The 15494-nt window shown below is 36.6% G+C and overlaps 1 protein-coding gene across 10 annotated transcripts in view; it reads right to left on the bottom strand.

Moving 5' to 3' along the window:
- PPP1R13B (protein phosphatase 1 regulatory subunit 13B) overlaps positions 1-15494 on the bottom strand; it is a 240566-nt gene that overhangs the window by 63207 nt on the left and 161865 nt on the right. For all 10 annotated transcript variants that reach the window (XM_072630082.1, XM_072630080.1, XM_072630079.1 and 7 more), the window contains exon 3: positions 3458-3577. In XM_072630082.1, the coding sequence (XP_072486183.1) occupies positions 3458-3577 (120 nt within the window). The remainder of the gene's footprint in view (positions 1-3457; positions 3578-15494) is intronic.

The raw sequence follows: 15494 nt of genomic DNA, 5'->3' as shown, positions 1-15494 counted from the left end.
AGGACTTCGCTTATTTTTTGAAATAATTTATGTAGTATTGGGATGAACTGTTCTTTAAATGTTTGGTAGAATTCACTTGTAATCCCATTTGGCCCTGGGAATTTTTTCTTAGGGAGTTCACTGATGGTTTATTCAATTTCTTTTTCTAAAACAGGATTATTTAAATATTGTTTCCTCTTTTTGTTAATCTAGGCAATTCATATTTTTGTAAATATTCATTGATTTCACTTAGATTGCCAGATTTATTGGCATATAACTGGGCAAAAAAATTCCTAATAATTGTTTTAATTTTATCTTCACTGGTAGTGAACTCTCCATTTTCATTTTTAATACTGGTAACTTTCGTCTTTCTTTTTTAAATTAAATTAACCAATGGTTTATCTATTTTACTGTGGGTTTTTTTTTTTCATAAAACCAGGTCCTAGTTTTATTTTTTAGCTCAACAGCTTTCTTACTTTCAACTTCTTTAATTTCAACTTTGGTTCTCAGGATTTCCAATTTGATGCTTAGAGGGATTTTTAATTTATTCTTTCTCTAGGTTTTTTAGTTACATGACCTGCATTGTTCTGTTCTTTCTGTATTTTATCGATGTAAGAGTTTAGAGATATAAATTTTACCCTAAGTACTACTTTGGCTACATTCCTTAAGTTTTGATATGTTGTCTTATTGTTTTCACTCTAATGTGAAGTTAGGTCTCCTTGACTCTAGCAAGAGTCAACACTTTATCCAATGGCAATATCCTAAAACATTAACAGGGTGGTGTATGAACACTCAGAAAAGAAAACAGTAATACCTAAAGTGAACAAAGCTTCATTTATTTATTCATGAGAGGTGGATATCATTTCCATTTATGGGTTGAGTAGCTACATTGGTAGCTCAAGGGATACTGTAGACATATATCAAATACTTTGCTGAAGGAAAAGTATGCATGTCAAACCATTGTCATGAACAAGAAGGAAAGATAAGGCAGATAGTAGTAAGGCAGATTCAGAATGACCATATCCAAAGAGAGCTCATCAGGGGATAGATGACATGTTGGAGGAAGGTCTTTAGTGGAGTAACCCCAAAGGTCTTTCATTGAGTTTAATATTGTTCAACATTTTTACTAATGACTTGAAGAAAGAGACTGCATATCTGTCAAATTTGTTGAAGACAAAATTGTTGACTATCCTCAAAATATTTGATGATTGTCAAGATATAGCAAAATTTTGGGAAGCTAAAACATTAGAACAATATTAAGTAAAATGAAATATAGATAAAGATCTTACACCTGGATTTTAAATATCAACTTTACAAGACTAACACAGAGGACTGGGAAGTGAGCGAGAGGGAACTACAAAACAACATTGGTTGAACCTATGATTTAATCAATAAAGGGAACTCCCAATTAAGGAAATCCATTCTACAACTGTAGTTCAGTAACTGTTCTTCAGTTAACAGGCTTAGAGTATGTCTTAGAAAACTGAGAAGTTAAGTGACTTACTCAGGGTCACTGAGTAGAATGTGTCAAAAGCAGGAATTGAACCTAGGTCTTTCTGGGCCCAAGGTCAACTCCATTCAATACTCTGCCACTCATGTACCTAAACAGCAGACTGCAAAGGTATTCTAGGACCAAAAAAAAAACAAAACAAAGAAAAAACTAAGGGTTTTAGTGAGTTGAAAGCTCAGTGTCTGAAGAGTATGACACAGACATCAAAATCGTTAATGTAATACAGGGATTCATTAAGAGAAGTATGATCTAGCCAGAAGAGGGGAGAGAAATATATTGGGAAATCAAGGTGTTATAAAAACAAAAAAATAATTTTTTTTCCAAAGACAGATGTAGAATATATAGAACCAATTAAGTGATTAGCCCTGCATTAGTCATCCTACTTTTGTAGTGCTATGTTCAGTTCTGGCACCACATTTTAGGAAGGACAATGACAAACTAGCATACTTACAAAGGATGATGATGATGAGAAGAAAAAGAACTATGGCATAAATATAAAAAGCTGAAATAATCTTGTAAAGCAAATGTCAAATTCACCTGCAAAAACTGCTACAAGAGATTAAAATGTGATTGGGAACTGTTTAACCAAAGAAAAAACATCCAATACAATAGATGACGTGAATTTGTGGTTTTCTAAGTCAACCTGCCAAGTGAAAACTAAAGACCAAAGAAATATCACAAGACAAGAAAGTTAGTTCTGTAAGAATCTTGTCAAGAAGCAGCAATGAGAGGTAGAGCCAAAATGCTGAAATAGTGTGAGCAGCTGTCTGGGCTTGCTTGCACTGTCCAAAGAGCGCCAGTCCAATGAGCTTTAAAATTCTCTATCTTAAAGGAAACTATTGGCTAAATTAAGCTGGTGAGACCTCCTGGAGTGATTCAGTTGAAAGAGCTTTGCAAATCAAAGTTTCTTAACTTTTTTGTGCGTGGATAACCCCTTGGGCAATCTGGTAAAACCTATGGACTCGTTCTCTGAAAAAAGTTTTTAAGTACATAAATTATGTTGAAATAGTTGTCATAATATTTTTTAAAGAACAATTTTACAGATCCTAGGATTAAAAACCCCTGTCACAAAAGCTTTGTTGATGTGAGAATGGAGAATTTGCCCAGCTGGAGAATGATGAGGATCAAAAAGGGAACATTTAGCAAACAGGCAACTTCCTGTGGCACACAGATGTTCCTAAAGGGACTAATGAATTAAAAGCCTGAATTCCAGAATTGTGAGTCATCCCAAGAACATCAGTTTTCCTTACTGAAGTATTTTCTTTGCCAGGTTTTTTTCTTTGACCATTTTCTCCCACAGACACTAGGCTCATTGGTGAAAGAATGTGGCCCAGCTTTATGTATGAACTGCGAAAGATTTATTATTCCTGTATTTACTTTAATACACAAGTCCCTATGATGTCATTATTTGGTTCACCTTGCTACTAAATAAAGTTATTTAAATGTGTCATGATTGTTAGTGGCTTGTTTTGTGTAAATGAAAGCCCATCAGCTGAACCTCCATAGGTAGAGTGACATGTAAGGAGAGTGTATTTCCCCCACAACAAGTAACCCTTAGGAACTTGAGAGACTGAGTATAGCCAAATAGTGACCCTTCTCTAGCAACCCAGATCTGCCGGTGTGAAGGCAGGTTGGGATGAATATGGCAGAGATCAGAGACAATAGGGAGCAACACTCTAGACAATCCTAACATAAAAAGAAAAACCTCAAGTGTATAAGAAAAAAAAAAACTTCCTAACAATTAAAGCTACCTGAAAATGAAATGGGCTGTGCCTCATGAGGTATTAGATTCCCCCTCATTAAGTACTGCGATTGTAGGCTCTAATGACAAATATTAAAGAAATGAAAGGCATACATTATCAATCTCATCACTTTTGGGGGGAGGGAAAGAAAGTTTCATGAGTAAACACAGTATCCAGATCCTCCTTAAGTAAACTTTTTGTTTAAAACTAACATAAAAATACCTACCTTGTTCAGTGCTCTCAGTTGGGGAATCTTCATGTCGAAGGAAAAATTTCACTTCTTCTCTTCGGGGGCCCCACTTTTGTAGATGCTCATACATCATATGATCAAAGGGGATAGGACGTTCTAGAACAACACAGAATATATACCTCATTTATCCCAGAAATAAGATAAGAGTCAGGACATGAACAAAAGCAAAGATCAATAAAATGTTTAATTTAAAGGTGTTACAGGCATTTGAAGATTTTTCCTTTGCTTCCTAATTTCTCTGAGGAATTATTTTCTCAGTCCCCTGAGTTCAAAACCTAGACATTCTTTCCTCTTTTCCTTCACTAAACTTCCATATCCACATAGTTACCATGATCTGTCAATTCTACCCTGAAAATCTCTCTGTAGTCCATCCTCCCAACCCAGAACAACTTCAAATACCCTAAGTTCAGGTCTTTTTGCCTAGACTGCTATAATACCTTCCTAACTGGTATCTCTGTCTCATCTCTTCTCCAATCCATCCATCAAACAGTTGCCAGAGTAATCCTAATGTACAAGAATGAATGAATGAAAAAGTATTTAGTAAGCACTTACTAGGTGCAAAGCACTATGCTAAGCACTGGAGATACAAATAGAAAAGCCAAATAGTCTGAAACCTATGAGCAGGCAGTTTTTAAAAGGAAAAAATCCAAGCTACTAACAGCCATATGAAAAAATGGTAATAATTAGAGAAATGCAAATTAAAGTGACTGATGGCTGCTCATCAGTTTGATAAATATGACAAAAACAGAAAATAACAAGTTAGAAGGGCTGCAGGAACACAAGTACTTACATACTCTTGGAACTGTGATTTGGTCTAGCCATTCTGGAAAGCCACCTGAAACTAAATTGTGCATACCCTTTCACATACAGATGCCAGTTCAATGCTTATATTCCCAAAACAGATCAAAAACAAGAAAAAGACCTATCTTTATGAAAATATTTATAGCAGATTTTTTGTAGTGGCAAAGAACTGGAAACTAAGGGGATGCCCATCAATCTGGGAATAGTTAAACAGATTATGGAATACGAATGTAATAGAATATTACTCCCAAAGAAAACTGGGAAGACTCAATTAATTGATAACCTTGTAAAGACAAACAACATTAAAAGGCTTAAGAATTGATCAATACAAAGAGAAATTGATTCCTGAGGACCAATGCTGAGGCCCACTTCCAATTCTCATGAAAAAGAGGTGAAAGACTCAATATGCTAAATGAGACAAATGTTTTTAGGTATAGGCAATATAATAATCTGTTTTGTTTGAGTATGCATATTTATTACAACGGTTTAAGGGGTTTTTCCCCAGTTGAGGAGAGGGGAGGCAAGAGAGGAAGAAAATAAATGCTTGATAATTGAAAAAAATAAAATTAACATTTTTTTTTTTAAAGCAAGGCATTTACATTTATGGGAGAAATAATACATAACAATCTTGGTTATGTAACTAACTCTTAACTGTTTCATGTCATAACACATAAATAAATAAATGCCTCATGTTAGCATTCAAAGCCTTCTACAATTTGGTCCTAAGTCACATGTCCTACCTCATCAAGAGGACACATGGGACCATGGGTTCTACTAGGCAGTTGGTGGTGCAGTGGACAACAAGAAGAGTCTGGAAGCTGGAAGACTGAGTTCAAATCCAGTCTCAGACACTTACTAGCTCTGTGACTGGGCAAGTCACTTCGCTTCTATCTGCCTCAATTTTCTCAACTGTAAAATTGGGGTCATAATAGCCCCTACCTCCCAAGGTTGTTGTGAGGATCAAATAAGATTAAATTTGAAAAGGGCTTAGCACAGGTGCCTGGTACAGAGGAGGTGCTCCCTAAGTGCTTGTTTTTCTTTCCTTTCACTCATTAGTCATTCTAAACTATTAGCTGTTCCCTAATCTTGTCCTGCTCCTCTCTGTTTCTGTGCTTTCCACACACATCATCCTCCATACCGAACAAGTCGTCCCCCTATATCTCCATGTGTTCAAATCCTTCCCCTCTTTCAGGTTCCTCCAGAAAAATTTCTCTACTCAAAGCAATCACTTTCATCTCTGTTTGAACACTGTCTTCCCTATTAAATTGTAAGTTCCTTTAAGGTAGGAACTGTGTCTTGGTCCATCTCTATATGCCCAGGATATAAAGATACTGCACAGTACATAGTGAGCCCTTAACAAATATTTGTTGAAACAGTAATTAGAATTTTAAAACTTCAAAGATAAAATTTCTTTCATCACTATTTCTCTTTTCCCTCACATTTACAATTATCTCAAGCAACTTCCCTCTTATCTATCACTATGAGCTAAGGCTATTAAATAAAGAAAACTATAGGGAGTCATAGGGCTATTTCAATAAACATTTTCCAATAGCTAGAACACAAATGTTCTCCCAGTAATGCTCTGCAGTTGCAAATTTCAGAATATTACAACCTCTAAGAAACCAAAATTGCAAATAAACCCAAAGAGCAATAAATAGGTGCATGATGGGTACAACTGATATATTTGTAATGATGGCTTATGAACAAAAAATGGCATATAGTTATCAAACATATAATAGGAAAAGAAGGCAGGTACAGCAAAAAACAACCTAAGAGCTCCACTAGTAACCATGAAATATAAGAAAAACTATAATAAGGCCTCCAAGCATGTGGGAAGGATTCTCTGTGAGGAATCTATGAAGAACAGATCACACAGGATTGGATGTCACCTGTAGCAATGAAGACAGTACTCTTCACTGAGATCAGACATCCACTGAAAAATAGCCCTATGGAATGCTTGCATAAATAATACAAAACTAATGATATGATTTTTTTAAAGGCTAATTGAACCTCAAAATAGTGGCAAAGAGGACTGTTAGCAGTTTCATCACCTGAAAATTATTGCTAAAGTATTTGTCATACTAAAAAAAATAATTACAGAAAGTCAAGGATCTTGAGGGTAAAACAAAGAAAGAATTATAATACTCCCTGACAAAAGCTCAAATGCCAAAAACTTATTCTTTAAGAAAAAGTTATCAGCAAGATGCTACAGATTATCACCCTGGATAAATCCTGCCCCTATTTCTCTATATTTTCTAAATTTTTTATTAATTTTCTTAAGGAATGGGCAAAAGGTAGCAGTATGAATTGGGCAAAAAAGAAAAAAAACTGTTCCTTCTCGTAACCTTTTGGGAGTATATAGTCAGTAGAACCATTCCCCAGATATGAAAACAAGGTAAATATTAAAAAATCAGGTGCCCATGCAAGTGTTACTTATTATCTCTGAGAATAGATTTGCTCATCTGCAAGATGAAGGTGGTAGACAAGATAATCTGAAGGTTCCATCTAACTCTGAATCCTAGGAGCCTAAAAGTAAGGAATGAGGTTCTTCCAGCTCTATCATTCAACTAAGTCATACATTTAATACTACTCATACATTCAGTCATCAGTCTGGCTCTAGGAATCTTAGTTTGGCTATATCAGAAGAAACAGTCTTTAAATCACAAATTCCTGAAACCAGCTTGTGGCTCTTATCTCCAGACCTCACATAATATCTTTTTAATTTATTATTTATTGCCCACTTTTTAAATTTTGACTTTTGATTTTCAAATTCTCTCCCTCCCTCCAGCCCCTCCTCCCCTAATCTACTGAGAAGGCAAGCAATATGATATCAATTATACATTATATAATATTTCTAATATAAAAACCTGCTTTGGTCAGGCAAGAAAATAAATTGCCATTAAGACTGTGGCATTATGGGGTGAAGCCAAGATGGTGGATCAGAAAAACAGACCTGCTCTAGCTCTCCCCACTCCATAGCCCATAAAATACCTGTAAAAAATGGCTCTAAACAAATTCTAGAGTAGCAGAAGCCACAAAATGACAGAGTGAAAGAGATTTCTAGCCCAAGGTAGCCTGGAAGGCCAACAGGAAAGGTCTATCAGAGTGAAGCACAGCCCAGCCTGGGGCATGTGGCAAGAATAGGACTGGAGCAGGCTTCAGAGCACGGAATCATGGGCAGCAGCTGTGGTTCCCAGATTTCTCAACCCAAAAATACCAAAGACAGCTTCAAAGGTCAGTGAGAAAGCTCTTTCACCTGGGTAAGAGGTGTGTACAGTCTACCCCAGCCCCAAGGCAGCAGTAGCCACTGCAGCAGCAGTGTCCATTTTTGGAGCCCTCAGTCCTGGAGGAATCAAGCATCTGATCTGGATCTCAGTCTTGAGTGATGGAGCTGGTGGAGACTCTGGAGAGGGAATCCTACTCGCAGATCCTGGGCAAAAAAAGAGTGCTTGTGGTCGCTCACAGACCAGAGAGTAGACCAGGAGAGGAGTAAACTCCTCTCCCTTGATTGTGCCACCTTGGAGGAACTGAGAACTTACATGTTCCTAGAGTATACCCTCCACTTGACAAAGGACTCAAAAGTCAAGTAACTGGCTGGAAAAATGTCCAAATAAGGGGAAAAAATAAGACTACAGAAGGTAAAAAGATATTTTCTTCCATCCTTTCAGATGAGGAAGAACAAAGCATACCATCAGAGGAAGACATAAAAGTCAAGGCTTCTATATCCAGAACCTCCAAAAAAATATGCAATGGTCTCAGGCCATGGAAGAGTTCAGAAAGGATTTTGAAAATCAAGTAAGCTAGGTGAAGGAAAAACTGGGAAGAAAAATGAAAACAATGCAAGAAAATCATGAAAAGCAAGTCAACAGCTTGCTAAAGGAGACCCCAAAAAAATGCTGAGGAAAATAACACCTTTAAAATAGACTGACCCAAATGGCAAAAGAGGTACAAAAAGTCAATGAGGAGAAGAATGCTTTAAAAAGCAGGACTGACCACATGGGAAAGAAGGTTCAAAAGCTCACCAAAGAAAAGAGTTCTTTAAAAATTAGAATGGAGCAGATGGAAGCTAATAACTTTATGAAAAACCAAGAAATTACACAAGAAAATCAAAAGAATGAAAAAATAGAAGACAATGTGAAATATCTCATTGGAAAAACAACTGATCTGGAAAATATATCCAGGAGAGATATTTTTAAAGCTATTGGTCTACCTGAAAACAATGATCAAAAAAAGAGGCTAGGTATATCTTCCAAGAAATTATCAAGAAAAACTGCCCTGATACTCTAGAACCAGAGGGTAAAACAGAAATGGAAAGAATTCATCAATCACCTCCTGAAAGAGATCCCAAAAGGAAAACTCCTAGGAATATTGTAGCCAAATTCAAGAGTTCCCAGGTCAAGGAGAAAATATTGCAAGCAGGCAGAAAGAAACAATTCAAGTATGGTGGAAATACAATCAGGATAATACAGGATTTAGCAGCTTCTACACTAAGGGATGGAAGGGCTAGGAATATGATACTCCAGAGGTCAAAGGAGATAAGATTAAAACCAAGAATTGCCTGCTGTACAAAACTGAGTATAATACTTCAGGGAAAAAACTGGAATTTCAATGAAATAGAGGACTTCCTAGCATTCTTGTTGAAAAGACCAGAGCTGAATAGAAAATTTGACTTTCAAATACAACCATCGAGAAATATGAAAAGGTAAACAGGAAAAAGGAGTCTTAAGAAACTCATTAAAGTTAAACTGTTTACACATTCCTACATAAAAAGATGTTATTTGTTAACTCATGAGATCTTTTTCAGTATTAGGGTAGTTAGAGGGGCTATAAATATGTAGGTGTGTATGGGTATGTATGTATGTGTATATTATATATATGTAGGTATATATATGTACATGTGTGTATATGTGTGTATACACACACACACATATAGACAGAGGGCACAGGGTGAGCTGAATATGGAGGGAGAATGCCTAAAAAAATAAAATTTACTGTTGAATGGAATGTACCTCACACACAAGAGGGAAGAAAGAGCTTCTACAATGGAGGGGAAGAGGGGGGAGATGAAAGGAAATAATTGAGCCTTACTCTCATGGGATTTGGCTTAAGGAGGGAATAACACACACTCAATTGGATATGGAAATTTATTTTACCCTGCAGGAAGGCAAGGGGGAAGGGGATAGGAGAGGGAAGATAATAGAAGGGGCAGCAAATTGGGGAAAGGGATAATCAGAAGCAAATATTATTGTGGGATGACAGGTCATGGGAGAGAATGGAATAAATGAAGGGCAGGATAGGACAGAGGGAAATGTGGTTAGTCTTTTACAACATAAGTATTATGGAAGTGTTTTGCATTGTTATACATGTATGACCTATATTGAATTGCTTGTTTTCTCAATGACGGTGGGGAGGGAGGGAGGCAGAGAATATGAAACTCAAAGCTTTAAGAATGAATGTTTAAAATGATTTTAGCATGCAAATGGAAATTAAGCTATACAGACAATGGAGTATAGAAATCTATTTTGCCCTACAGGAAAATAGAGGGGAAGGGGGATGGAAGAAGGGTGGATAATACAAGGGAGGACAGACTGAAGGAAGGGGTGGATGGGGTTCATGTTGTCCTGGGGTGGGGAGAGATGGGGAGAAAATTTTGAATTCATATTCTTGTGGAAGTGAATATTAAGAACTGAAAAATAAATAAATTATATATTTAAAAAATGTTTTAAAAAAGACTGTGGCATTAGGTAAAATAGTTTATCCATTGTAATAGTAACCTCATTTTTGATGAGCAGGATATCTTCTTACCTGAAGGTTTTATTTCTACACTTTTTAATTTTTCTTTTTATTCATTTAGTAAAGAATAGAGACTTCTCTACAAAAATCAAAAGTGAGTAACCAAAGGCTAATCTAATCATTTTAACAGTATATACAGTTAAATGTATTATCCGGAAAAATTGCTTCAGTTACAATTGTAATATTTTAAGAAACATTACGAAGAAAGAAAGAAATCTAAGTAATAATATCAAGCCTCTAAAAACTCATTTAGGTTATTGGAGTAGTTAAATGAACATACACACAAATGTGTGTACACACATACACACACACACACACACACACACACACACACACTTCATGGTCATTTAAAGAGACCTAGTTCCTGAGAGTGCTTATTTTATGAAATGTGCCTTCATTTGTCATGCAAGTGAAAGGAGCAAAATGAGGTGGTCTCGTAGTTCCTATAAGAAGGACTTGCTATATTTTTTTCCAAAAAAGATGTTAAGGACAACAGGTAATAATTTTAAGAACAACAAGAGGTAATAAAGACATACTTCCATCCTCTCACTAGAAGTAGTAGACTGTAGGAGCACAATGCTATATATACTGTCAGATGGGACTGCAAAGTCTATCTAATACAATGGAGGAGCAGAAGGTGGTTACTGAAATGTGATAGTAGTATAAAAAATGTAAATATTCAAATAATCAAATGGATCTATTAGTCAGAAGTTCCCTACAATGACACAGACTATATAACCTACACCTGCCCATTCCTATGCCAACCTTGTCCAGGTCCTCCCATAAGTTTAGGGGTCCATCGAATGTAACAGAGGCCCTTCTCAATTTTTCCTGACATAAAGTGCCAATGGAATACTCTGTCCATTCACCTGAAATCTTTCACCCTGGTCAGTTATCTTCCTATTATAATAATTCCTGTCAAAATTAAACACTTCAAAATTATAATGACTAACACATATTGAGAACTCTATTGACTAAACTTGGCTCTAATGAAAAAATGCGAGAAGACAATATTCCCTAGAGTTCTTTGGTAAAAAGAGGCAATATTACATATAACCAGGCTTTTTTGATATGTTGCTTAGGTATGTGCAACTTTTCTTCTTTTTTCGTTCTTTATAATAAAGAACAGCTTTATGGTAGAGGAATAGGAAATGTATATCATGTAAACACAAAATGGTAAAAATTAATTTTAAAAAAGATTAAGGCTACCTCCATAAACCTACACAAACACTGCCTGGGCTGCTCCTCAGAAGAGTAGCTGCTATAAATACCTTCGGAGTTCTAAGAGTAAACTTTAGGGACAGCTATTTCTTCTGCCACTGTAGTTCCTGAGCTACCTTGACTAGTGTATTTCCCATTAACACACTTGCCAACTGGCCCAATTAAGCTCCTTTAACAAATACATTTACTTAAAGGTAGGGATCAGGGATGGGACACAAACTCAAAGTACTATGGTTCCTTCTTTTTAATTCAGTGACCATCCTCACAAAAGTTCACTAATGGGTGTGGCATCTGTACTAGATGGGTGCCTCTTCTACAAGGCTACTTTACTGTTGGGCAGAGCTATTCCTCTGCTCAGTAGTGCCCCACTCTTTCAGAAAGAATAGAGATCCTGGGATTTGCAGAAGCCTCTCCAATTCCGCACCCTTGGCTTTTACCAGTCAATGGTTCCAAGCAGCAGGTGACAAGGCTGGGAGATATTAACCTCTCTTCCACAAAGCTCTCAGGTCTTTTGTTATACTAACCCTTTATAATCCAGGGCCAAGTCTTCTCACAGAAAAACCTCAATCTAAATTATGGTGACTGACCAGTACATTGCCAAATCCTCATCTGTGTAGGCTAAGCCATAAAGAGGCAATTTACAAATGGCCAATAACCACAAAACAATTCAGGGTTCCTGGCTATCGACTCCAAAGTATTCCTGTCAGTCTCAAGCAAATAAGCAACAGAGATATAAGGCACCAAAGCTGTCTCAGTTCTAGCAAGGTCATAGTGTCAGCAGGCTGATTCCTTAGTGTTTGTTTTTTAATTTAAGGTTCACATTTTTCTTTGTCTTTGCCCCTTTCCATCACCAAAATTTACAGATCATAAAAGGAGCACACCTTTATGCATTGGTTGCATCTTTTACTCCTGCTCTTCTTTACAACTCATGTTGCAGCCTGCTTACAGCCATCTTGCTTCTTTTCATTGCCCTTTGTGATTTTAAAATTTTTAAAATATTGTTGTATAATGATATAACCAGAATTTATATAGCACCTTAAGATTTGAAAAGCATTTTAAAATATTACTTTATCTTATCCTCACAAAAAACTCAGAAGGTAAGTACTATTACTATCCCCTCTTTACAGATGAGACAGGCAGAAGTTACTTGCCCAAGGTCACACAGCAAGCTGAGACCAGAATTGAACTTGGGTCTTCTAAATGAGGTTAATCAGGTTCATCTCTCCTTTTCCCTCTATTCCCTTTATCCACATAGGGAATCATGGGGTGCTCTGTCCAAAGGAATATAAATTTTGATTGCTGAAATCTCGCAAGATATCTTGGGGTTTGGGGGCTGTAAATCTTTTTCCAAGGACTATGCCTTAAACCTAAGTTATTGACTCCCACTGACTGGCTAATAAGAGGTGGCAGCCCAAGCCCACTTTGGTCACTTTTTGGGTTCCAATGGCGGAGAGAGAATGTATATAGCAATTGTTTCTGTTTTGGCTAGAAACTCTAAGGGTCTTTCTCTCCCAGGTTGATTTTTTGGCGGGTGGAGTAGGGAGGTGGGGACTAAGTAAAAGACACCATTCAATATTTGCCTCATTTCTTACCTAGTCTCAATCACTGAATGGGCATATCCTCAGACAAACTGAAATCTGGGAAAGACTTTAGCTTAACCAAGGTCTCCCACTTCATCTGGGGCTATCTGCGGTCATCCTGTTCTATATCTTGTCAATACAGATCACTCAGGAGAAGAGAGTGTGCCTGGTAACTTTGCACAGTCTTGTCTCACTTCAATTCACGACATCATCTTCTCCTACGCTACTGGTCCTCTTCTAGAATGAAGGACAAACAACAAATAAGGCCTTGAGAAGTAAAGAGTCTTGCGCATATACAAGAGGAAGTTAATTCATATGCGCATTTAACTTTCAGGGATTCAAGTATACACAAAATCATAAAGAAATAATAATTGAAATATTGTACGTAGAATTGCCCTCTACTCAATATCTATTTACTCCACGATGTGAGCAAGATAGAAAAGAAAATGCCTCCCAACTAGCTAGACTGATCTAGCCCTTAAAGCTATCCTCATTTCCTCTATCTATATTGTTCCACCTAGAAGCTGTTGACTTTGGGAACCAGATGTTCAGAAATTAATTTTGAGTACCCACAATCATGAGGCAAACTTTATGAAGAACTTAAGAGATATCACTCCATTACAGACTGGTTCACTGAAAGAGAAAAAAATAGCCAGAAAACAAATGCCCACTATCACTGCCAATCCACTCAATGACAGCACTTGCCGTTCTTCACACTAGACACCTGACCTCCCAACTGTAGGCACTTTCACACACTCAGCTCTAGAACTCTCTTCTACCTCATTTTTGCCTCCTGACTTTCTTGGCTTCCTTCACATCTCAGCTAAAATCCTACCCTGTGTAAGAAATGTTTTCCTAAGTTCTTTGCAAGTTACCTCTCCCATTAAGTCTTTATTTTTCTTCATATCCCCAACCCTTGGCACAGTGTTTATTGACAGAATCAGTAGGCAACAACATCGAAGATCCGAATTTACTATTCGCCCCAGTCAGTCTCCATTCTCAAGTGCTTGTCATAGTGTGAGTATCTCACTGAGAGTGATTCTAAAATCTCCTATTCAATATTAAAATCTCCTATTTAATAAGTCTATTACATTTAGGGTCATAGAGCTAATGGCAGGGACAGCAACAGTTTGAATTCCTAACAATCCTCATCACTTAAAACAGGCTATGACTATATCCTTTGATTTCCTTCTTTTTATTACCTCTTGGTAAAGGAAGAAGAAACAACAGTTATGTAAGTGGTTGTGATAATACTCTAATATAATCACATGTTTATGAAACCCATTCAAGCCTATATCCCTAATTTGTTTTCTTGCCAGAAAAATGTAATGTGTTTTTGTTTCCTTATATTTGAGCAGAAATCTTAATCCTAATCCCTTCATTCCTAAATCAATACCTTAGGTGAAAATGGTAAGATATAGCTTTCAAAATAATCCATCTCACCTTTAATTCTCTCTGAAATATGTTGCCCCTCTCTGACTACAAGTATTTAGAGATATTATACTGTACTTTGTGGGCAAATGATAGGACATGGGCAATTCTAACTAGAACTTATTTCACTTCTAGAAGCTACCAATTCTCCCCCTCCCTACTCTAGCAGAGATGGGATACAATCCCAGGTCCTCTAACTCCAAACTCAGTACATTGGATCTACTACCTAATATTGCCAACATTTTATTAGTATAAAACAGCTCATAAAAATTCAAAAACTGCTCATTACAGAACCAGGAGAACTTTGTGCACAGCAACGACCACAGTGTGCGAGAGTTTTTTCTGGTAGACTCGGAATTTCGTAATAACGCAAGAACTTCTTAAAAAAAAAAAAAATCCCAATGGTGGTTCTCAAGGCAAAATGCCTTCCACACTCAGAGAAAGAAATATGGAAGTCATTCGCAAAAAGTAGCAGATCATGTTTGTGTATGTGTATGTTTTTGTGTATCATGTTTTGATTTGTTATATGATTTCTTTCATTTATTTTAGTCTGACTACAAAGCATGACTATAGTGAAAATATACTCAATAGGAAAGTATATGTAGAACCTATACAGAATTATATGCAGTCGTGGAGAGGGAGGTGGGTAGTGGGGGGTAGGTGTGGGGGGGATAAAATCTCAATTGTATGGCAGTGATTGTTAAACATTAAAAAATAAAAAAAAATAAAAAAGAAACCAAAAAAAAAAAAATCCCAATGGTGGTTCTTTAAGGCAAAATGCCTTTCACACTCAGAGAAAGAAATATGGAAGTCATTCACAGAATGTAGCAGATCATGTTTGTGTATGTGTATGTTTTTGTGTATCATGTTTTGATTTGTTATATGATTTCTTCCATTTATTTTAGTCCGACTACATAGCATGACTATAGTGAAAATGTACTCAATAGGAAAGTATATGTAGAACCTATACAGAATTGTATGCAGTCGTGGGGAGGGAGGGGGGTAGTGGGGGGTAAGTGTGGGGGGATAAAATCTCAATTGTATGGCAGTGATTGTTAAACATTAAAAAATAATAAAAAAAAAGAAAAAAAGAAAAAAAAACTGCTCATTAGCCAAGTGAGAAAGCTTTAACTCACTGTTTATATCAAGAGACCAAAACAAATGAGCTTTTGACCAAACATAATAGT

Source organism: Notamacropus eugenii, chromosome 1 (genome assembly GCF_028372415.1).
Source record: "Notamacropus eugenii isolate mMacEug1 chromosome 1, mMacEug1.pri_v2, whole genome shotgun sequence".
Taxonomy (NCBI): Eukaryota; Metazoa; Chordata; class Mammalia; order Diprotodontia; family Macropodidae; genus Notamacropus; species Notamacropus eugenii.
This window is presented reverse-complemented; position numbering and strand designations above follow the sequence as displayed.